Raw genomic sequence first — 23979 nt, 5'->3', positions numbered from 1 at the left:
AAAGGGTCTGAATACAAAGTGGAGTAATAAAAAGTAGCAATAACAACACACGTGTAGCCTTACAGAGCACTTGTTTTTTAGGTGGGGTCAGTGACCCCAATTTGAAAGCTGGAAAGAGTCAGAAGAAGAAGGCAAATAATGAAAAAAACGATATATAATGAAGACTAACTGAAAAGTTGCTTAGAATGGGCTATTCTATAACATACTAAAAGTGAACCCCGTTAATGTTGTGTAGTTTCTGATCCATGCTGATATCTGCTGTAATTGGAATTTGGTCTAATTATGGCTTCTACAAGCTCAGTATGGGGCTCCCAGCCTGTACACCTCCAGTTAATGTTGAACTGCAACTCCCAGAATTCTTCTATGGGGCGTTCTGTTTTAAATCCCAATTATAAAATACTAGGCCTGGCCTCCTCCACCCTCTGTGGCATTATAATCGGCACAATCCGCCCTTTTTCCTTGTGCTTTCCAACCAAATAATCACTTCTGTCTTCCCTTAATCCTCAGTCATTTCATGGATTTACTGCTGGATCAGGGGTGTAACTATAGAGGAAGCAGGAGGGGGGCCCAGGAGGTATAGGGGTGTAACTATAGAGGAAGCAGGAGGGGGGCCCAGGAGGTATAGGGGTGTAACTATAGAGGAAGCAGGAGGGGGGCCCAGGAGGTATAGGGGCCCCTGATTCATATACACCTTTAATAAATATTGGCAAAACAAGTCAACGACCCCCAATTAGCTGTTATTTTTTTCTGATCTAATTCAGGCGACCATTGGAATGACCTACCTGGTGACCATTTGGTTGTTGTCATTGTGCCTTGGTCAGACATAACAGAGCAAAACAACGACTGTAATTCCATGAGAATGAGCCAATACCTTGAGTTTGGCCTCCTACACGGAAGTTTTACTCCACTGCCATAAAACTACTACTGAGCTACTACTACATGTTGGTCCCAGCAAGCTTTAACACTTGATAGCATGAGTATGCCACTGTCAGCTTATTCACTGTCATTTTATATCACAGCAAACTTAATGACTTTGTGCCATTAGACCGGGCTGTACCACCCATAAGGGGAAGTGAAGAAAGGGAAGGAGGTCGCAGCTTTTTTGAGACTACAGATTCCAATTATTCTTGCTCAATAATTCCATTGTGTAACAACAATTGTACTTCCCCTTTGTTACGGCTCTTATTTCACGGGATCTTCGTCGTTGTAAATGATACGTTCTATATGTGGTCCCTTCCGTAAACTTCATCTCCCAGAATCCCACCAACATCAGCCGGGAGATGATGATGGGAGATGTATATAGACAATTGGACATATATATATATATATAGTCAGTAGGGTGGTTTACTATCCAGGTGCACGTTAAGGTATCATACAGCATCCAAAAAGACCAGCAACACCTGGATTTTAGTGAAAAAAAACAGTGGATTTCTGTGTGCATATACTCATAAACTACAACTCCCAGAATCCCAGTGACATCAGCAGGGATGATGGGAGGTGTATTAGGCAATTGGACACATATATATATATATATGGATCCAGCACAAGACAATTGAAAGTGAAACAACTGGATCAACCATGATTTGGCCCAGCATGTGGGAGGATAAATAAGTCCCGGATCTGCTCGTTTGGTGAACTCTATGGCCAACTTTAGAAATATATGTTCTACTTGGCCTCATATACAATGAAGTTACTCAGTAGCAGCGGAGATTAGCCCCCTATATCCAACAGCTTCATCAAACAATTGCAATTGCACTGTATGGATATCACCCATGCCTACGATTCTATCTAACTATTACAGGTATGGGATCTGTTATCCGGAAACCCATTATCCAGAAAGCTCCGAATTACGGAATGGCCATCTCCCATTGTCCAGTTAATCCAAATTTTGGAAAGTGTTTTTTTTTCTTCTGTGTAATAATAAAACAGTCGCTCGTACTTGATCCCAACTAAGATATAATTAATCCTTATTGGAAGCAAAACCAGTCTATTGGCTTTATTTAATGTTTACATGATTTTCTAGTAGATTTAAGGTATGAAGATACAAATTACAGAAAGATCTGTTATCTGGAAAATCTCAGGTCCTGAGCATTCTGGATAACAGGTCCCATACCTGTAATAATAAAACAGTCGCTTGTACTTTATCCCAACTAAGATATAATTAATCCTTATTGGAAGCAAAACCAGCCTATTGGCTTTTTATTTCATGTTTATATGATTTTCTAGTAGACTTAAGGTGTGAAGATCCAAATTACAGAAAGATCCATTATCCAAAAAACCCCATTCTGGATAACAGGTCCCATACCAGTAATAATAAAACAGTAGCTTGTACTTGATCCCAACTAAGATATAATTAATCCTTATTGGAAGCAGAACCAGCCTATTGGGTTTATTTAATGTTTATATGATTTTCTAGTAGACTTAAAGTATGAAAATTCAAATTACAAAAAGATCTGTTATCTGGAAAACCCCAGATCCCGAGCATTCTGGATAACAGGTCCCATACCTGTACTATCATTAATAAAGGGAAAATAAACCTCGGAGGCCATAAAACTGCTGGTCTTTTTGCCCACTAATACCCCTAACTTGTTATTGTGCTAAGGATCCAGTTCATGACCTCGGCTTTCTTTCCAGGAATATTATGAATTGGCCACACAGTTGAACAGCCCGACTTCTTCTTTCTACATCTCCCTCGTGGTGGGCCATTCGTCAAGCTGTCAAGGACAACGCGAGGACTTTGAACTCTAAAGGAAAACTTGAGAAACATGGATGAAATAAAAGAGACGATAACGTTTATTGATACGTGCCAAGGTATATACAGCTTTAAGTATTTGGTGTTTTATTGCTTTAGACTAGTAACCGATATCAATCAGCACCTCCTCATTATAGAATGGCCAGTTCTAAGCAACTTTTCCATTGGCTTTTTTCTTTTTTTATAGTTTTTTTCTTATTCTAATCCATGCATGGTTGCTAGGGGAATTTGGACCCTAGCAACCCGATTGCTGAAACTGCAAACTGGAGAGCTGCTGAATAAAAAGCTAAATATCTAAAAATAACACACAAGTAATAAAAAAATGAAAACCAATTGCAAATTGTCTCAGAATATCCCTCTCTACATCATACTGACAGTTCATTTTAAAGCAGTAAAGGAGAAGCATTAACAGGTTTATACACCAGCCCTAAGGCAAACAGTTAGTACTTAATATTATCCTTTATTTATATAGAAGCAACCTATTCCGCAGTGCTTTAAAAAGATCATGCCCATCAGTCCCTGCCCCAGTGGAGCTTACAATCTAAGGTCCCTAATTTCACATTCACATTCAGCAGGGTCAGTAAAGAGGGAACTCTGCTCCCTTCTCAGCCACACTGATTGGATTGTAATGATTCAAGAACAATATCGAAGGAGGTTTCTGGCTGAATCATCTTTTTCCTGTCTATGGAGATGTCCAACCTTTGCTCGTATATTGGTTTGAAATTAAGTTTAATCATATCACTCTCTTTTCTAATCTTCCCATGATCATATATCGTAGTTCCACAGCGACTGAAGCACAGCTATGTTTTTCCAGTCCCAAGACATGTATTATCTGTGTATATGCAGTGGCCAAACGCTTTCACAGTACGCTGCTGCTCTCTTGTGGCCAACCCCCTACAGTACAGTTTCCCAAAAAACGATCATTTTAAACCTGCTTCAAGACCCCACATGCATACGTAACAGACACTTCACATTTGCATTATTCTACACTTTACACTATCACTTTACAATATCTTTACCAACTTACATACAGAGCTCACGGAAGCACTAACTTCAGTTTTTTTTACAAATTTTATACATTTTAAATTATCATTTTTATGTCAAAACAGTTTATTTTTTAGGCTTATGGTCAATGGGACATATTCTCTGACAATGAAAGCCAATGAGAAACCCAGGGTAGAATGCATCATATGTTCAATGAGTCTTAGTAGTGTTGTTATGTTAGGGCAGGGGTCCCCAACCTTTTTTACCCATGAGCCACGTTCAACTAAGATTGGAGAGCAACAAAAGCATCCAAAATGTTCCTTGGGGTGCCAAATAAGGGCTGTGATTGGCTATTTGGTAGCCCCTATGTGGTCTGGCAGCTTGCAGGAGGTTCTGTTTGGCAGTACCCCTGGTTTTTATACAACCAAAACTTGCCTCCAAGCTTGGAATTCAAAAATAAGCTCCTGCTTTGAGGACACTGAGAGCAACATCCAAGCAGTTGGAGAGCAACATGTTACTCATGAGCTACTGGTTGGGGACCACTGCGTTAAGGTGATACAAAATATAGAAAGACCCCCAGGAAACCCCTGGTCCCAAGCAGATCCTATACCTATATACATGGAGGCTGGAACTGAGGAGACGGGGGGGGTGGCTCCCAGAATTCTGCCCTGGTTCTACAAGTTGGTACAGGGAGCTGGGCAGCAATTAATCCTACCCTGACACAACCCACAATCATCTTCTGTGCTGTGCCTGCTTAATGACATTTTTAACCTTCAACCAATGAACACCCCACTTTTTATCATGAATCATGATGTTTGGCTCAAGAGAAAGGTCTCAGGGAGTACAGAACCACCCACAAAGGACCCCTGTCCGAACTGCATCTAACACTCCCCATATCTGCTGCCCCCTTGCCTCTTAAGGTGGCCATAACTGTAAGATCTGCTCATTCGTTGAGGTCACCAAACAAGTGGATCTTAACCTGATATGCCCACCAAAGGCAGGGCAATATCGGGTTGATCCAATCGGATTACAATGAGACTAGGTGCCGTCAGGACGAGGACCACATCAACTAGCCAATGCGGCCTAGAAATGCAAAGAAAAATTATATATCGATATCTTGGTGTGATATTGATCAGGGAAACCCATCGCAACGCCCCCTACATGGGATCTAAAGGACCGATGGCAGCTTTAATCTGTCCGTGTATGGCCACCCTCCTAGGGGGTAGCATGCTCACTGGAGGCAGATGGGTTTCAATGAACATGCTCCCGTTTGGAGAACAGTGCGTGGGAGTTTGCATACTGGACAGGCCATGAGCTGCTGTAAGTTGTGCACCTTCCTTATGTACTGTATGTATATATAAAGATATAGATATTCAGGGATTTTTCTCTTCAGCCACAGAGGGTTGTCAGTATGGTGCAATCCCCTGGAGGTGCTTCCTGTTGCCTAATACTTGTGAGTATAAATGACAATAGTCACACTTCCCTCATTGTGGGAAATTACAGCTGGAAGCAGAACAAGGTCGATGGTTGGGGAAGTCATAAACCTCCCACTTAGACAGTACAACACTGACAGCAGCCTCTCTCTCTCTCTCTCTATAGATGCCGGCTTAAGGGAGTCTTGTTTAGGGACGCTGAGACTTGGATAGCATCAGGCAAGGGTCAAATAGTAAGTCTCCTCTGCACCTAATGGACAACTCACAGAAACCACTTCTCAGTGACGCCCCTAAAACTCACTATCAGACAGTGGGGAAAGCCCTGCGGGAGGAAGAGAAGAAGTATGTCAGGTGAGTTTTGGGGAACCACCGAATGTGTGCTGCAGTTAAAGGTCAGTGCCGAGATATCACTGGGACCAACGTTTATACTGAGGAATGCTTTAATGCTTGAAGAAACATCATTTATTTGGGCTGTAGAGTAAATTTACATCTACAAAACATGTCTTTTATGGTGGCTTTGGTAGAAAGGACTTATCTATAGTAATAAGTCAAATCAGCTGTGTTTTCCTTGAAGACGTTTCACCAGTCATCCGAATGGCTCGATTCTGAATTGACAAAGTTGGATGACTGGTGAAACGCCTTCAAGGAAAACACAGCAAGTCCAGTTGATTTGACTTATTACTACAGATATACCATGACATGGATGAATGAGAATCTTCATAAACGTAGAAAGGACTTGACTTTAGAAGAAAGGACTTGACTTTAGAAGAAAGGACTTGACTTTAGACGAAAGGACTTGGCTTTAGAAGAAAGGACTTGACTTTAGAAGAAAGGACTTGACTATAGAAGAAAGGACTTGACTTTAGAAGAAAGGACTTGACTTTAGAAGAAAGGACTTGGCTTTAGAAGAAAGGACTTGGCTTTAGAAGAAAGGACTTGGCTTAGTCCTTGTCCTCTGATCAGTCCCTAAGTTCTGTCACTAAGAGAAAACTGCTGAAGTCAGGAAGACCACAGAGATAAGAATATGTGGCTGGTTCTTAATAACCCCCATGTCCTCCTCTCCTGCAGAACACTAAAGAACAAGAAGATGTTCCTGGCTGCCTTTTCCGCTGTCCTGGGCAACTTCACGTTTGGTTACGCCTTGGTTTACACTTCTCCCGTGATTCCGGCACTGGAGAAAGATGACCAGGGATTGCACATTAATGCGGAAGAGATATCATGGTTTGGGGTAAATCATTAACATGTCTACATTTGTCTAGATGTTGGAATATGATGTTCGATTTATAGGATATGATATTCTAATTGCAACCTTGCTGATGTGAAATGGCTTAATAGCGATGGTTTCTGACATGGGACAACTATTCTGCCAACTGCTTTTTCCAGTCCATGCCCCCCAAATTCACTCTCTACACGTTCCCTTTCAGGCAGTGTTTGCCCTGGGTGCCTGCGCGGGGGGCATAAGCTCCATGTTTCTCAATGACCGTCTTGGACGTAAACTGAGCATAATGTTCTCAGCTGTTCCCTCATCGTTGGGTTTCCTCCTCATGGGCAGTGCTCAGCACATCTCCATGCTACTGCTAGGACGGATCCTTACAGGTTTTGCAGGGGGTATGACATCCTCTTCTATACCGGTGAGTCATGGGGTCATCTCTTTCTGAACACTCTGCACTAATATGTATATTTTTGTTTCCTAACCATGAGCTCTATGATCTCCAGGTATACATTTCAGAAATTTCCCATTCTGGAGTTAGAGGAGGTTTGGGGGCTTGTCCTCAGATCATGGCAGTTTGTGGCTCGCTTGTGCTTTATGCTTTAGGTAATTATAATACTTAACAATCGAATACAATTGTGCTGCCCTGGATCTCCCTGTTATTCATTCCCTTTTGCTGTAGGGCTTCTCCTGCCATGGCGCTGGCTTGCGGCTATTGGAGAGGTCCCCGTGGTCACCATGCTTCTCCTCCTGTGCTTCATGCCCGACTCCCCGCGCTTCCTCATAGCCAAGGGCAAGGATGAAAAGGCTCTCAAGGCTCTGGCTTGGCTTCGGGGGGCCAACACGGACTATCAGGGAGAATACGAAAGGATTAAAAGCAACATTTTAAAGAAGGTAGAGTGAGCTCTGTGTGATCTATGGTTATGACAAATATAGAGTGGGACTAAGTGACTAAGTTGTTTCTCTTGCCTAGAGCTCCACTCTCTCATGGACGGAACTCTCCCAGCCGTATTACTACAAGCCTATCCTTATTGCTGTGTTCATGAGATTTCTCCAGCAGCTGTCCGGGGTCAGCCCCATCTTGATTTACCTAGAGACCATCTTTAACAGGACTAAAGTCATACTAGTAAGTGGAACGATGTTCTACGTTCATGTCTCTGACCCAAGCTTTAAGCACCATCCCTAAAAGGTCTACCTTGAGTATCTCTAGTGGGGTTCCACCTAGCTACCAGGATATGTAAAGACATAGTGCCACAGATAAACTCTATCCAAAAACATAGGCCTCAGCAGAGGAGGTTTGATCATGTGCTCACCTGTATTTTTGGATGGAGGTTATCTCTCACCCCAAGATTTGGGTTCAGGGCGATGCACCAGGATAAACAACATACTCCAGTGAGTGTTTCTTTTCACTGCACATTGTTTCCAAATATGTGAATTGGTGACCGCTAAAGGGGGGTTGTTCGCCTTTTAACGAACTGTTCGTATGATGTAGAGAGGGATATTCTGAGACAATTTGCAATTGGTCTTCATTTTTTATGGTTTGTGGTTTTTGACTTATTTAGCTTTTCATTCAGCAGCTCTCCAGTGTGCAATTTCAGCAGTCTGGTTGCTAGGGTCTAAGTTCCCCTAGTAACCATGCCAGTGCTGCAGATACCGTCATCTGGTGACCTCCCTTCTGATTCACAGAAACTCTTGTTGCTTCCCCTTTGACAATGATGGTGCAATTCTGGTTTTCCCAATTTGAGAGCACAAAATCTTTTGCTCTGATTTTTGAGCTGAGTCTGAATCCTTAAAGGGGTGGCTCATCATAAGTGTTATAGAACGTCCAGTTCTGAGCAACTTTTTAATGGGTCTTCATTTTTTCTTTTTTGAATGATTTGCCTTCTTCTTCTGACTCTTTCCAGATTTCAAATGGGGGTCACTGACCCCATCGAAAAACAGATGCTCTGTAAGGCTACAAATGTATTATTAATTATATTACTCTTTCTATTCAGGCCTCTCCTACTCATATTCCAGTCTCTTTTTCAAATCAGTGCAGGGTTGCTAAGGGAATTTGGACCCTAGCAACCAGATTACTGAAATTGAAAAACTGGAGCAAAAAAAAACGAAATAACTCAAAAACCACAATCATTTATGAATAAAAAAGCAGAGCTGCTAAACACAGTTTGTTCGATTATATACATCTCTTTTGCCCAAATTCTAATATGACCCTGGTTCTCGGCCTATGGGATTCTTTTATGAACGCGCTTTCTTTATAGTACAGGATCCATTATCCAGAAAGTTCCAAATTATGGAAAGGCCGTCTCCCCATAGACTCCATTATAATCTTATAATCCAAATTTTTAAAACTGATTTCCTTTTTCTGTGTAATAATAACAGTCGCTTGTACTTGATCCCAACTAAGATATAATTAATTCTTATTGGAGGCAAAACCAGCCTATTGGCTTTATTTAATGTTTATATGATTTTCTAGTAGACTTAAGGTATGAAGATCCAAATTACAGAAAGATCCTTTATCCGGGAAACCCAAGGTCCCGAGCATTCTGGATAACAGGTCCCATACCGTTACAGGTTCTGTTATCCGGAAACCCATTATCCAGGGATGGCCATCTCCCATAAACTCAATTTCAGACAAATAATTGAATTTTAAAATGATGTTATGTTTACTCTGTACTTGAATTGTTACAATGTGGACTCTTTTTTTGCCCCGAAAACCAATTTTTCCCCCTTCCCATTAGAGAGGTGGCTATGACGCAGCCCTAGTGGGTGTCGTGCGATTGTTATCCGTCATCATTTCAGCCTCAGTTATGGACAAAGCTGGAAGGAAAATCCTGCTCTATACATCAAGTAAGTGTCCGTTCTGACATGTGCTGTACCTTTAACAACTGGAAGTAACATTCGTCTAGATACCCCTATATTCAGCATCGGCTACATTCATAGGGATTCCAAAAACATTAGCTGTCTTTTCTTTTAATGGGTCATTATTATTATTATTTTTTTTTAAGTCTTGCACGTTAGCTCCGCCTTCCTCCTGTTTTTCAGGTTTACAGATAATGAGAAAATTGGTATACTTACCACTGAAATTTTCCTTTCCATTAGTCCGTAAGGCAGCACATAGAGGGTTAATCTCCCGTGTCTCCTGGTAGGACAGGTAATAACAATTAATACAGCCTTTAAAACCCCCACATAGCCCCTCCCCATCATGTTATTTATCTAGCTCCTTATTTCCAATAAACACACACACATTTGATGCTTCTGTATATATTTATTTGGGTAGGGTATATTTGTGCTGCCTTACGGACTAATGGAAAGGAAAATTTCAGTGGTAAGTATACCAATTTTCTCATTCCATTACGTCCTACAGGCAGCACATAGAGGGAATTTTCTAGCTTCCCTGAATTTTGGGGGGGGATTCTATAACGTTTTTGACTGCACCGCCTGGAGTACTTTGCTACCAAAGGCTGTATCCTGTTGTGACAAGATGTCTAATTTGTAGTGCTTTGCAAAAGTATGAAGATTAGACCATGTGGCTGCTTTACAGATTTCCTGCGGTGAAGCATAAGCTCGTTCTGCCCACGATGTTGCCATTCCTCTTGTTGAATGGGCCTTTAAAACTTCAGGTGGACTTTTTCCATCTAATTCATAGCATAACAGGATTGCTTCTTTTATCCATCTTGCAATTGTTGACTTAGATGCTTTTTTTCCCTTGTTCTTTCGGAAAACAGGATAAACAAGTGATCTGACTCCCTGAAGAGTTTCGTTCTGTCCAAGTAGACTAACAAACATCTTTTCAAGTCTAACTTGTGTAAATTTTCTTCCATCTCGTTTGTTGGTTCTGCACAAAACGTAGGAAGATTTATTCCTGCATTAGTACACCAAGATGTAGGCACTTTAGGTACAAAATACGGTAATGTCCTCAAACATACTTTGTCTTGACAGAATTGAATATATGGCTCTGATGCTCCTAGTGCCTGTATCTCGCCAACTCTTCTTGCCGACGTAATTGCTGTTAAGAAAACCGTCTTAAGAGTTAACATCTTAATTTCGACTCCATCTAATGGTTCGAAGGGCATTGTACAAATTTTATTAAGTACAAGATTTAGATCCCAGGAAGGCACGTGCGACTTAGAGCGCGGTCTTATTCTGGAAACGGCTTTCAAAAATCTCATCACTAAAGGATTAGCTGAAAGTCTGTTACTTAAGAACGCTGACAATGCGGATACTTGTACCTTCAATGTACTAGGCTGCAAACCTTTGTCAAAACCATCTTGTAAAAACTGAAGAATGTGAGGTATTGTTGTCTGTGATGAAACTAATTCTTTGTCAGCACACCAGATATTGTACTTTTTCCATATTCTTTCATAGGAGTTTGTTGTAGATTTTTTCCTTGCTGACAACATAGTCTCCACCACCTCTTTTGACAGCCCTTGCTCTAGCAATGTTGTGCGTTCAAAAGCCAAGCCGTTAGTCTGAGCTTCTTTATCTCCGGGAAGTATATTCCCTTCTGTGAAATCAGATCTGTCTTCAAGGGTAGTATCCAATAATTCCCTTGCGATAGATACAACAGCTGCGGAAACCACGCTCTCCTGGGCCACCCTGGTAATATGGCTATTACCTTCGCTCGATCCTCCTTCACTTTCTTTATTACCCTCTGTATCATAGGGACTGGAGGAAATATGTAAGCCAAGTGATGACTCCAATTTATGGAGAATGCATCGAAATGCGTTGGTCTGTCTTGGCGGTAAATCGAGCAAAATTTCTTGCATTTGGTATTCTGTCTGGTTGCCATCAAATCTATTTGAGGATAACCCCATCTCTGAATTATTTGACAGAATACCCCTTGATCCAGTGACCACTCGCCCGGAACAATTGTTTGACGGCTGAGTCTGTCTGCCCATTTGTTGTTCACTCCTCTGATGTGTAATGCCGATATGTGTATCAATTCTAATTGGGCCCATTGCATCATTTTCGCACACAGTCTGATCAATCTCACCGATCTGGTACCACCTTGGTGATTGATGTAAGAGACTACAGCAATGTTGTCCGACTGCACCAGGACATTGTTCTTGTGGATTTCCTTCTTGAACTCTTTCAAGGCTTTCCACACAGCTTTCAGTTCCCTGTAATTTGAAGATTCTTTTTTCTCCTGTGAGGACCACAGGCCTTGAGCTGAAAAGTTCTTCACATGAGCCCCCCATCCTCGAAGAGAGGCATCCGTGGTTACCACCACTGGAGGGGGAAGATGAAAGGACAAGCCTTCGTTGAGGTTGTGAACTTGTGTCCACCATTTCAAAGATTTCTTCAGACCGATTGACACTTTCATCATTCTGTCTAGACCCGAATTCTTCCGATTCCATGCATTCAATATCTTGGACTGAAAGTATCTCATTCGTGCTTTCGCCCACGGAACCGCCTCTATTGCTGATGTCATATGTCCGAGAATACTCATTGCTTGACGAATTGACACCATTCTGGTTTGCCGTAATTCCTGAATTTCCTGTATCATATTGTATATCTTCTCTTGTGGAAGACTTATCTTCAGTCTGACCGAGTCTACGACAAACCCCAGGAACTTGACACAAGTGGAGGGTTGTAGATTTGATTTTTCTCTGTTTATAACCCATCCATGTGCTTTCAGAAAAATCAGTGTTTGTTCTAGATGATCTTTTATTTCCTCTAGATTTGATGCTTTGAGCAGCCAGTCGTCTAGATACGGTACAATAAATATCCCTCTCTTCCGAAGAGCTGCTGCTATAACCACAATTATTTTGGTAAAAACCCTTGGTGCTGAGGTTAAACCAAACGGTAGAGCTCTGAACTGCAGATGTCTTATCTTTCCTCTGATCTTCACTGCTACCCTGAGGAACTCTCTGCTTCTGCGATGAATTGGTACATGCAGATAAGCATCCTTCAAATCTATTGTAGCCATCAGATCTCCCTTGTTGAGGATGCTGTGTATCGATTTGATTGATTCCATTCTGAACGATTCTTTTTGAATATATATGTTTAGATATCTGAGATCTATGACTAGTCTCATCTTTCCTCCTTGTTTTGGAACCAGGAACATTTTTGAATAAATCCCTTGTTTCCAATCTTGTATTGGGACATCTTCCAATACTTTCAACTTTATAAATTCCTCTATGGCTTTTTGAAAATTCTCTTCTTTTTGAAAAGATTGTACGAACCTTCCTACTGGATGATGGCAAAATTTTATTCGATATCCACTTCGTATTGAATTCAGAACCCATTTGTCTGTTGTTGATCTTTCCCACTGATCGTAAAAGAAAGATAGTCTGCCTCCCACTTCTTCGCAACAAGGCCTGGCGTCAGAACCCCAGTTTCTTGTTCTTGCCACTTTTTGCATTGGGATCCTTTCTGTTGTTTCGGTCATACTCATTTCCTCGAAACTGTCTTGGTCTTCTGAAGAAATCCCTATTCCTCGTTGAATACCTGGCCTGCTTAGCTTTGGGTGAAGCACTTCTGGATCTTCGATGAAAAAATGGTCTTTTAAGACCCCTCGGTCTATCCTGTGGTAAGGTCTTCGCTTTTTCACCTTGCAGACTTTCAATCAATGAATCCAATTTGGTTCCAAATAGCCTCCCTGCTTCAAAAGGAAGAGAACATAAACTATTCTTTGAAGTCACGTCTGCTTTCCAGGCTTTTACCCACAAAGCCCTGCGACCTACAGCTGACAACGCCATGAGTCTTGCTGACAGTTTAACTGTTTCTACTGCAGTATCACAAAGAAAATCAGTCGCCAATTTAATATATTTGAAAGCATCCAAAATATCATCTCTAGATACACCAGAATCAATATCTTCTTCTAGGTTATTAATCCAGCATTTCAGAGTTCTTGACACCGACACTGATGCTATTGCAGGTTTAGCAATTGCTGCTGCTGCCACATGTGATCTTCTGAGCGCTGTATCCGCTCTTCTATCCATTGGCTCTTTCAGCCCTGCTGTGTCTTCTACTGGTATTGTTGTTCTTTTAGACAACCTAGATATGGAAATATCTACTTTAGGAGGTTCTTCCCAGGATAATATATCCTGTTTGTGTAACAAAAACATCTGTTTAAACCTTCTAGATAATTCCGGTCTCTTAGTTGGATCTTTCCATTCTGTTTCCATCAACTCCTTCACAACTGGATTCACAGGAAACGTATCTGCCCTTTGTTTTGAGAAAAAAAGTAATGAATCTTTAGCAGTATCTTGCTCTTTATTTTTATTCTGATCTTCCATAACTTTATTAACGGCTCTAATCAATTTTTGTGTTTTATCGGCTGGAAAAAGAAAAATTCCTTCTTTTTTCTCCTTTTTCGCCAAAACAGCTGAGTCAGAAGAAGAAGATGATAATTCGCCAGACTCAGAATCTCCAGATATTTGATCCAATATAATAAGGTCATCATTATTATCTGATGTAGAAGGCCCAACAGAACGCTTCATTTCTTCAAACGTCTGCGACATCATCCCTTTAAACCAGTCAATAAACTGTTCAGACTGTTTCACTTGATCTTCTTCCAGTGTATTCTTCATGCAGGTCAAACAAAGCCTCTGTAAGTGTTCATCCGGTAACGGCTGTTCACATGCCGCACAAAGTCTGTGTTTTAACTTTTGCAGACGTTTGGATGGTGATTTAGACATCTTTTTAAAATGATCTGAGCTCATCCAGCCTGGTAGCATGCGGAAAGTACTTGGTACATGGACACAGACCATTCTTTCCTGCTTTTAGGGGTCATATATACTCTTTGCTCACCTTGTGTGCGCAGAAAAACACCCCCCTCGGCGTCCGCGCCATCCTGCTTCCTGGTGCGCGAAACCGGAAATGACGTCATAGCGCGTCACAACCCGGAAGAGAACGCCGCTCCTTCAGCTGCAACGCGTACCTCTTCCAATGCGCTCTTGAATATGCGCGTTTTGCCTGCAATCCTTGTCCCTAAGCTGCTGAACAGTCAGCCATTTAAAAGGAACTCACTCTGCCATAGGATGTATATCCCCCTCCGCTCACCCTCAGGTAGCTTTGGCACGGCCTACAAGTCCCTAGGGACCTGGTTCTTCATCCTCTTCTCTACCTATCCCAGGTAGGACAGGAAAAAACATGATGGGGAGGGGCTATGTGGGGGTTTTAAAGGCTGTATTAATTGTTATTACCTGTCCTACCAGGAGACACGGGAGATTAACCCTCTATGTGCTGCCTGTAGGACGTAATGGAATGAGGGTTTTATTATAACACTCGATCTCTGCATATTTAAAAGCCAACACAGCATAGCAGCTCTTGATGTGATATTGTGTATTCGGGATGTTGTACAGATATGGGACCTGTTATCCAGAATGCTCGGGACCTGGCGTTTTCCAGATAATGGATCTTTCCGTAATTTGGATCTTCATACCTTAAGTCTACTAGAAAATCATATAAACATGAAATAAAGCCAATAGGCTGGTTTTGCCTCCAGTAAGGATTAATTATATCTCAGTTGGGATCAAGTACAAGCCACTGTTTTATTATTACAGTATGGGACCTGTTATCCAGAATGGGGTTTCTGGATAACGGATATTTCCGTAGTTTGGATATTCATACCTTAAGTCTACTAGAAAATCATTTAAACATAAAAAACCCCAAAAGGCTGGTTTTGCCTCCAATAAGGATTAATTATATCTTAGTTGGGATCAAGTACAAGGGACTGTTTTATTATTACAGTATAGGACCTGTTATCCAGGATGTTTGGGACCTGGGGCTTTCTGGATAAAGGATCTTTCCATAAATTGGATCTTCATCCCTTAAGTCTACTAGAAAATCATGTAAACATGAAATAAAGCCAATAGGCTGGTTTTGCTTCCAATAAGGATTAATTATATCTTAGTTGGGATCAAGTACAAGCAACTGTTTTATTATTACACAAGGAAATCAGTTTTAAAAATGTTGAATTACTTGGATAATATGGGAGACAGCCTTTCCGTAATTCGGATCTTTCTGGATAATGGGTTTCCAGATAAGGGATCCCATACCTGTACTAGCGACCATGATTCTCTCTTGCAGGTACCTTGATGTTTGTCTCCTCCCTATCCATGGGGCTGTACGTACATTTCACCGTTGATATAAATCATAATTCGACCAATCGGACGATGAGTATAAGCAGTTCTGCCGAGCCCTCGGAGCCAGTCAACTATATCCAACTGATTCCCCTCATCTGCATCATGCTGTATATCATAGGTAATGAGACGCTTAGTGGGTTATATAATAAATGGTATAACGTTTGTCTCCCAGGAGCAGAAACCCATAGCAACTGATCAGCAGGTAGAATTTTCCGCTCCGGTGTTTTCTAAAACCCTAAGCTGCCGTTGCTAAACTGGACTCGGCCTTTGAATATTTGGCTAAACAAGACCTGTGCCGGGCAAAAAAGAAAGCACAGGTGTGGGATCTGTTATCCAGAATGCTCAGGACCTGGGGTTTTTCTGATAAGGGATCTTCCCGTAATTAAGATCTCCATACAGGATTGTTTTGCACCCAATTAGGATTTATTATTTATTAGTTGGGATCAAGAACAAGGTACAGTTTTGTTACAACCGAGAAAAAGGAAATCCGTTTTAAAAACTTGATTATTTGATTATAATAATGGAGTTTATGGGAGACGGCCGGAGCTTTCTGGGTGACGGGTTTCCGGATAATGGATCCTATACCTGTATTTATAAGATTGTTATGTTCTGGTATTATACCCCAGAGAGGTTATATAAAGCTCTTCCCAGATCACCCCCCATTGGGTCTCTACTACATGGGAATGCCCAGCATTGCAGCCTCTTTGGCCTGAAGCTGACACTCTAATCAATCATATGCTGTCCTCAGAGACAAATGGAGCCAGACACAGGCTAATGAGATTCTTACAGCAACCCTTTGGAAGACCCCTAGCATTCCTACTATACAGGAGATAATTAAAAGAGGCAATGCCAATATTTAAAGCAAATATCACTTTCTTACTATTGAGTATCAGAAATGTCGCCCCCTAGAGATCTCAAAAAGTTGTACATGTATAGATATATTTATATATATATATTTATATGTATTTATACTGTCCACAAACTATTTGTTCCCTTCTTTATCTGAGAGATATTATGTAAGTACTCTCAATAGTGGAGTTTCCTTTACTTAGCTACTTTCATACTATTCTTATCCAATCCCATACTATGTTGTAAACCTTTATCTTAGTTGGGATCAAGTACAAGCGACTGTTTTATTATTACAGGTATGGGACCTCTTATCCAGAATGCTCAGGACCTGGGGTTTTCCGGATAAGGGATCTTTCAGTAATTTGGATCTTTATACCTTAAGTCTACAAGAAAATCATATAAACAGTAAATAAATCCATTGGCTGGTTTTGCCTCCAATAAGGATTAATTATATTTTAGTTGGGATCAAGTACAAGCTACTGTTTTAATATTAAAGGTATGGGACCTGATATCCAGAATGCACGGCCCCTGGGTTTTCCTGAAAACGGATCTTGGATCTTCATACCTTAATTCTACAAGAAAATCATATAAACATTAAATAAAGCCAATAGGCTGGTTTTGCCTCCAATAAGGATTAATTATATCTCAGTTGGGATCAAGTACCAGAGACTGTTTTATTATTAAAGGTATGGGACCTGATATCCAGAATGCACGGCCCCTGAGTTTTCCGCAAAAACGGATCTTGGATCTTCATCCCTTAATTCTACTAAAAAATCATATAAACATGATATAAAGGCAATAGGCTGGTTTTGCTTCCAATAAGGATTAATTATATCTTAGTTGGGATCAAGGACAAGCGACTGTTTTATTATTACAGGTATGGGACCTGTTATCCAGAATGCTCGGGACCTGGGGTTTTACAGATAATGGATCTTTCCATAAATAGGATCTTCATACCTTAAGTCTACTAGAAAATCAAATAAACAATAAATAAACCCAATAGGCTGGTTCTGCTTCCAATAAGGATTAATTATATCTTAGTTGGGATCAAGTACAAGATACTGTTTTATTATTACACAGAAAAAGGAAATCATTTTTAAAGATTTGGATTATTTGAATAAAATGGAGTCTATGGGAGTACGGCCTTTCTGTAATTCTGAACTTTATAGATAACGGGTTTCTGGATAACGGATCCCATACCTGTACAACATAAACTGCCACCAACAAAAGAAAAAGCAAAACTCTTATTGGTCACAATGGGTTCCGGCTCCTGAGCAATCTTAGTGCCTTTTATTACACATGAGGGTTTGAGACATACAGTAGGGTTTGCTTATTAACACCGGGCATATCTGCACCTGGGTAGTAACCCATGGCAACCAATCAGGAGAGCTGCGTTGCCGTGGGTTACTGCACAGGTGACTCATTATAATCACTGCACTTACACTGTCTGTTCTGTAGGTTATGCCTTTGGTTGGGGACCTATCACCTGGCTGCTCATGTCAGAGATTTTACCCCTCAAATCCCGAGGAGTGGCGTCCGGCCTGTGCGTTGTGGTCAGTTGGATCGCTGGCTTTATCCTCACGGAAGCCTTTATCCCAGTAGTGGTAAGTGGAGCTTGCAATTCTTTCTCATTCACATGCAACATCGGGGGCCTTTATTGGGACCGGCTCCTTTGCATTGGAGTTTAGCCACATGGCTGAAAATACCTCTCACTCTCTGTATATTAGCGATGCACCAAATCCGAATCTTTCACACAGTATTCAGAGTTCAAAATAGTGGATTCAGTGCATCCCTACTGTATATGCAGTACAGGTATGGGGACCTGTTATCCACAATGCTCGGGACCTGGGGTTTTTCAGATAATGGATCTTTCTGTAATACCTTAAGTCTACTAGAAAATCATATAAACATGAAATAAAGCCAATTGGCTGCTTTTGCTTCCAATAAGGATTAATTATATCTTAGTTGGGATCAAGTACAAGCGACTGTTTTATTATTACACAGAAGAAGGAAATCAGTTTTAAAAATTTGGATTATTTGGATTAATATAAAATAGAGTCTATGGGAGACGGCCTTTGCGTATTTCTGAGCTTTCTGGATAAGGGGTTTCCGTATAACAGGTCCCATACCTGTACTCGTTTGGACTGCAGGCTTTAGGCAAATAAATAAAAGTACTTTAGACTGGATACTGGAAGGAGTATTTGTAGCACAGAACTGTTTTATACTGATTTTAGGCACTGCCTGTCAGTATTAAGCCCCTAGGGTCAGACTGGGGAAATACCTGGTGGGCCCCGCCTGTATATGCCCAATAAAAGTTAAAAAGGTACCTGAGATGTGCTCCATACATGTGTATTGCTTTGTGTGTATTGATTCATGTGTTCCATACATGTGTATTGCTTTGTGTGCTCCATACATGTGTATTGCTTTGTGTGTTCCATACATGTGTATTGATTTTGTGTGTTCCATACATGTGTATTGATTTTGTGTGTTCCATACATGTGTATTGCTTTGTGTGTTCCATACATGTGTATTGATTTTGTGTGCTCCATACATGTGTATTGCTTTGTGTGTTCCATACATGTGTATTGATTTTGTGTGTTCCATACATGTGTATTGCTTTGTGTGCTCAATACATGTGTATTGCTTCATGTGTATTGATTCATGTGTTCCATATAGGTGTATTGCTTTGTGTGCTCCATACATGTGTATTGCTTTGTGTGCTCCAGACATGTGTATTGCTTTGTGTGCTCCATACATGTGTATTGCTTTTGTGTGCTCCATACATGTGTATTGCTTCATGTGCTCCATACATGTGTATTGCTTTGTGTGCTCCATACATGTGTATTGCTTTGTGTGTTCCATACATGTGTATTGCTTCATGTGCTCCATACATGTGTATTGCTTTGTGTGCTCCATACATGTGTATTGCTTTGTTTGCTCAATACATGTGTATTGCTTCATGTGTATTGATTCATGTGTTCCATATAGGTGTATTGCTTTGTGTGCTCCATACGTGTGTATTGCTTTTGTGTGCTCCATACATGTGTATTGCTTTGTGTATTCCATACATGTGTATTGCTTTGTGTGCTCCATACATGTGTATTGCTTTTGTGTGCTCCATACATGTGTATTGCTTTGTGTGCTCCATACGTGTGTATTGCTTTGTGTGCTCCATACATGTGTATTGCTTTTGTGTGCTCCATACATGTGTACTGCTTTGTGTGCTCCATACATGTGTATTGCTTTGTGTGTTCCATACATGTGTATTGCTTTGTGTATTCCATACATGTGTATTGCTTTGTGTGTTCCATACATGTGTATTGCTTTGTGTGCTCAATATATGTGTATTGCTTCATGTGTATTGATTCATGTGTTCCATATAGGTGTATTGCTTTGTGTGCTCCATACATGTGTATTGCTTTGTGTATTCCATACATGTGAATTGCTTTGTGTGCTCCATACATGTGTATTGCTTCATGTGCTCCATACATGTGTATTGCTTTGTGTGCTCCATACATGTGTATTGATTTGTGTGCTCCATACATGTGTATTGATTTGTGTGCTCCATACATGTGTATTGCTTCATGTGCTCCATACATGTGTATTGCTTTGTGTGCTCCATACATGTGTATTGCTTTGTGTGCTCCATATATGTGTATTGCTTTGTGTGCTCCATACATGTGTATTGCTCTGTGTGCTCCATACATGTGTATTGCTTCATGTGCTCCATACATGTGTATTGCTTTGTGTGCTCCATACATGTGTATTGCTTTGTGTGCTCCATACATGTGTATTGCTTTGTGTGCTCCATACATGTGTATTGCTTTGTGTGCTCCATACATGTGTATTGCTTCATGTGCTCCATACATGTGTATTGCTTTGTGTGCTCCATACATGTGTATTGCTTTGTGTGCTCCATACATGTGAATTGCTTTGTGTGCTCCATACATGTGTATTGCTTTGTGTGCTCCATACATGTGTATTGCTTCATGTGTATTGATTCATGTGTTCCATATAGGTGTAATGCTTTGTGTGCTCCATACATGTGTATTGCTTTGTGTGCTCCATACATGTGTATTGCTTTGTGTGCTCCATACATGTGTATTGCTTTGTGTATTCCATACATGTGAATTGCTTTGTGTGCTCCATACATGTGTATTGCTTCATGTGCTCCATACATGTGTATTGCTTTGTGTGCTCCATACATGTGTATTGATTTGTGTGCTCCATACATGTGTATTGATTTGTGTGCTCCATACATGTGTATTGCTTCATGTGCTCCATACATGTGTATTGCTTTGTGTGCTCCATACATGTGTATTGCTTTGTGTGCTCCATATATGTGTATTGCTTTGTGTGCTCCATACATGTGTATTGCTTTGTGTGCTCCATACATGTGTATTGCTTCATGTGCTCCATACATGTGTATTGCTTTGTGTGCTCCATACATGTGTATTGCTTTGTGTGCTCCATACATGTGTATTGCTTTGTGTGCTCCATACATGTGTATTGCTTTGTGTGCTCCATACATGTGTATTGCTTCATGTGCTCCATACATGTGTATTGCTTTGTGTGCTCCATACATGTGTATTGCTTTGTGTGCTCCATACATGTGAATTGCTTTGTGTGCTCCATACATGTGTATTGCTTTGTGTGCTCCATACATGTGTATTGCTTCATGTGTATTGATTCATGTGTTCCATATAGGTGTAATGCTTTGTGTGCTCCATACATGTGTATTGCTTTGTGTGCTCCATACATGTGTATTGCTTCATGTGCTCCATACATGTGTATTGCTTTGTGTGCTCCATACATGTGTATTGCTTTGTGTGCTCCATACATGTGTATTGCTTTGTGTGCTCCATACATGTGTATTGCTTTGTGTGCTCCATACATGTGTATTGCTTTGTGTGCTCCATACATGTGTATTGCTTTGTGTGCTCCATACATGTGTATTGCTTTGTGTGCTCCATACATGTGTATTGCTTTGTGTGCTCCATACATGTGTATTGCTTTGTGTGCTCCATGCATGAAGCAATCTGCTGTCTCCCCCAGTATAGTATATATAGTATAGTATATATGTGAGTAGACAGCTCTAATTCTGGGCTGCTCTCTTCCCTCTTGTCTTTTCCTGAAGTCCTGCCCAATTGATACCTGATTCAGAACTGTCCTGATATCTATGGGGCAGGTTAGAAACTGGTGTTGGATAAAGACGCCATTAGTGTGGTCCTTTGCACATGGGGCTGCAGAGTAGAGGTGCCCGGGGGAAACATTACCCAAACCCAAGCTGCCCATTTATGACATCACCCGAGGGCTGACAATTAATAATAATTTCAGCCAAAGGGTTGGGACAGGGGAAGAAGTTTTGAGTGGCACGACACTACTGTGCAGGTTTCCTTTATGATCCCATTGATGAGCCAGCGATGACTTGATTACAATCCAGAACTAGAGAATAAACTCTCCCTGTTTTCTCTTATTCTCTCGCCCCAGAACACCCTGTCCCTACAGACGCCCTTCTACTTCTTCACCGCCGTCTGTGCAGCCTCATTAATGTTCACCTACTTCTTTGTCCCCGAGACCAAAGGACGCACCTTGGAGCAAATCGAGTCCTACTTCCGGACAGGCCGGCGCTCATTCATAAAGTAATTTTGGGGGGTTTGTGACAACTTTACATCCTGACTGACGGCTTGGAGCGACACTACTAATGCCCCAATCCACACACTGTACTGACTACACACTTCTTTGCTTTACATCCCCACACTCTTTTGTTTCAGTACAACAGTCTGTCCATGCTTTACGGCACAACTGGTTTCTATTGTCCCCCCTACTCATGAGGACTCAGCCGGTGAACCCTGGGGGCATGGATCTAATACACAAAAAGGGGCTTATATTTTATTGCTTGGCACCCGAATTTCACTTCCACTAGTGTCCAAAGGGGGAAAAGGCTACAGATTCCCAGTGCCAAGTCTCACCTGAATATAATATGTGTATCACTATCCCAAAGAGAGGGGCTCCGCCTTCTTCCACAGTGTGAACAGTCTACAGGTATGGGACCTGTTATCCAGAATGCTCAGGGCCTGGGGGTTTCTGGATAAGGGATCTTTCCGTAATTTGGATCTTCATACCTTACTAGAAAATCATATAAACGAAATAAACCCAATAGGCTGGTTTTGCCTCCAATAACGATTATTAATATCTTAGTTGGGATCAAGTACAAGCGACTGTTTTATTATTACAGGTATGGGACCGGTTATCCAGAATGCTCAGGACCTGGGGGGTTTCTGGATAAGGGATCTTTCCGTAATTTGGATCTTCATACCTTACTAGAAAATCATATAAACATGAAATAAAGCCAATAGACTGGTTTTGCTTCCAATAAGGATTAATTATATCTTAGTTGGGATCAAGTACAAGCTACTGTTTTATTATTACAGAGAAAAAGGAAATTATTTTTAAAGATTTTTATTATTTAGATAAAATGGAGTCTACGTGAGACGGCCTGTCTGTAATTCAGAGCTTTCTGGATAACGGGTTTCCGGATAATGGATCCCATACCTGTGTGTGTGTATATATAATACACAAAAGCCATGAATATCCTGTAAATTATATCCTTATAAAGTTCTGATGTCATCAGTTATAAACGGTGAGTTCTGATGTCATTTCTGTCACATGACTCACTGAGACTTGTGTATTATAATAAATAAAATATCCCCAGTGGCAAAATATGAGGATATTAGAAGTTACCTCGGAGTTCCACGACCTTCGGCCTCGTGTTTTTATATGACAAATTAGATTTTTCCTGCCTTTTATCTCTTTTTGCAATAATCTATGAATTTTGCCCCTGATGAAGACCACGTTAGTGGTCGAAACGCGTAGGGCCAATGCTGGGCCATGGGCCAATATTGGGCCATAGCTGAAAATGTAAGTGTATTTTTGTAAATGTAATAAAATTTTGCCTTTTTAAATTTGAGTGTGCAGTCCCTATATTTATTTTTGTCGTGTTTTTATATGGTCATGAAACTCCTCGATAACTTATAATATCCTTATATTTTACAAGAGCGGGTACTTTATTCACTCTATATATATATATATATATATATATATATATATTATATATACATATATATATATATAGGTGTGGGACCTGTTATCCAGAATGCTCAGGACCTGGGGTTTCCGGATAAGGGATCTTTCCGTAATTTGGATCTTCATACCTTAAGTCTACTAGAAAATCATATAAACATTAAATAAAGCCAATAGGCTGGTTTTGCTTCCAATAAGGATTAATTATATCTTAGTTGGGATCAAGTACAAGCGACTATTTTATTATTACACAGAAAAAGGAAATCATTTGTCAAAATCTGAATTACTTGGATAAAATAGAGTCAATGTGAGATGGACTTTCCATAATTCGAAGCTTTGTGGATAACGGATATGGAAAGGTTGTAGTCCTGTGCAGAACTGTGTTTATGGTGAATGCTAAATGGGCTCCGTACAGACAATTCTGATTTGTTTAGTGATCTGAATCCATGTTTGTTCCTTCCCCGAATACGTTAAAACTTGTAAACTTTGTATCATCCCTAATGGAGCGGCTTGTTCATCACAACTGGATTAAGGACGGTCATTAAAGGGGAGCTTCACCTTCAAGTTAACTTTTAA

The 23979-nt window shown here is 40.7% G+C and overlaps 1 protein-coding gene across 2 annotated transcripts in view; it reads left to right on the top strand.

Moving 5' to 3' along the window:
- The window catches only part of slc2a6.L (solute carrier family 2 (facilitated glucose transporter), member 6 L homeolog), a 26715-nt gene extending 2736 nt beyond the window's left edge, over positions 1–23979 (top strand). The window contains exons 2-12 of one of the 2 annotated variants that reach the window (XM_041572075.1): positions 2635–2811; positions 5336–5520; positions 6238–6397; positions 6594–6800; positions 6886–6985; positions 7062–7273; positions 7353–7505; positions 9118–9226; positions 15416–15589; positions 17779–17924; positions 21811–22447. In XM_041572075.1, coding sequence (XP_041428009.1) covers positions 5423–5520; positions 6238–6397; positions 6594–6800; positions 6886–6985; positions 7062–7273; positions 7353–7505; positions 9118–9226; positions 15416–15589; positions 17779–17924; positions 21811–21966 — 1515 coding nt within the window. In that variant the 5' untranslated portion in view covers positions 2635–2811; positions 5336–5422 and the 3' untranslated portion in view covers positions 21967–22447. 2 annotated transcript variants of the gene reach the window in all.

This window comes from Xenopus laevis, chromosome 8L (assembly GCF_017654675.1).
Source record: "Xenopus laevis strain J_2021 chromosome 8L, Xenopus_laevis_v10.1, whole genome shotgun sequence".
Taxonomy (NCBI): domain Eukaryota; kingdom Metazoa; phylum Chordata; class Amphibia; order Anura; family Pipidae; genus Xenopus; species Xenopus laevis.
Note: the sequence above shows the minus strand (reverse complement) of the source record. Positions and strands in the feature narration are given on the sequence as shown.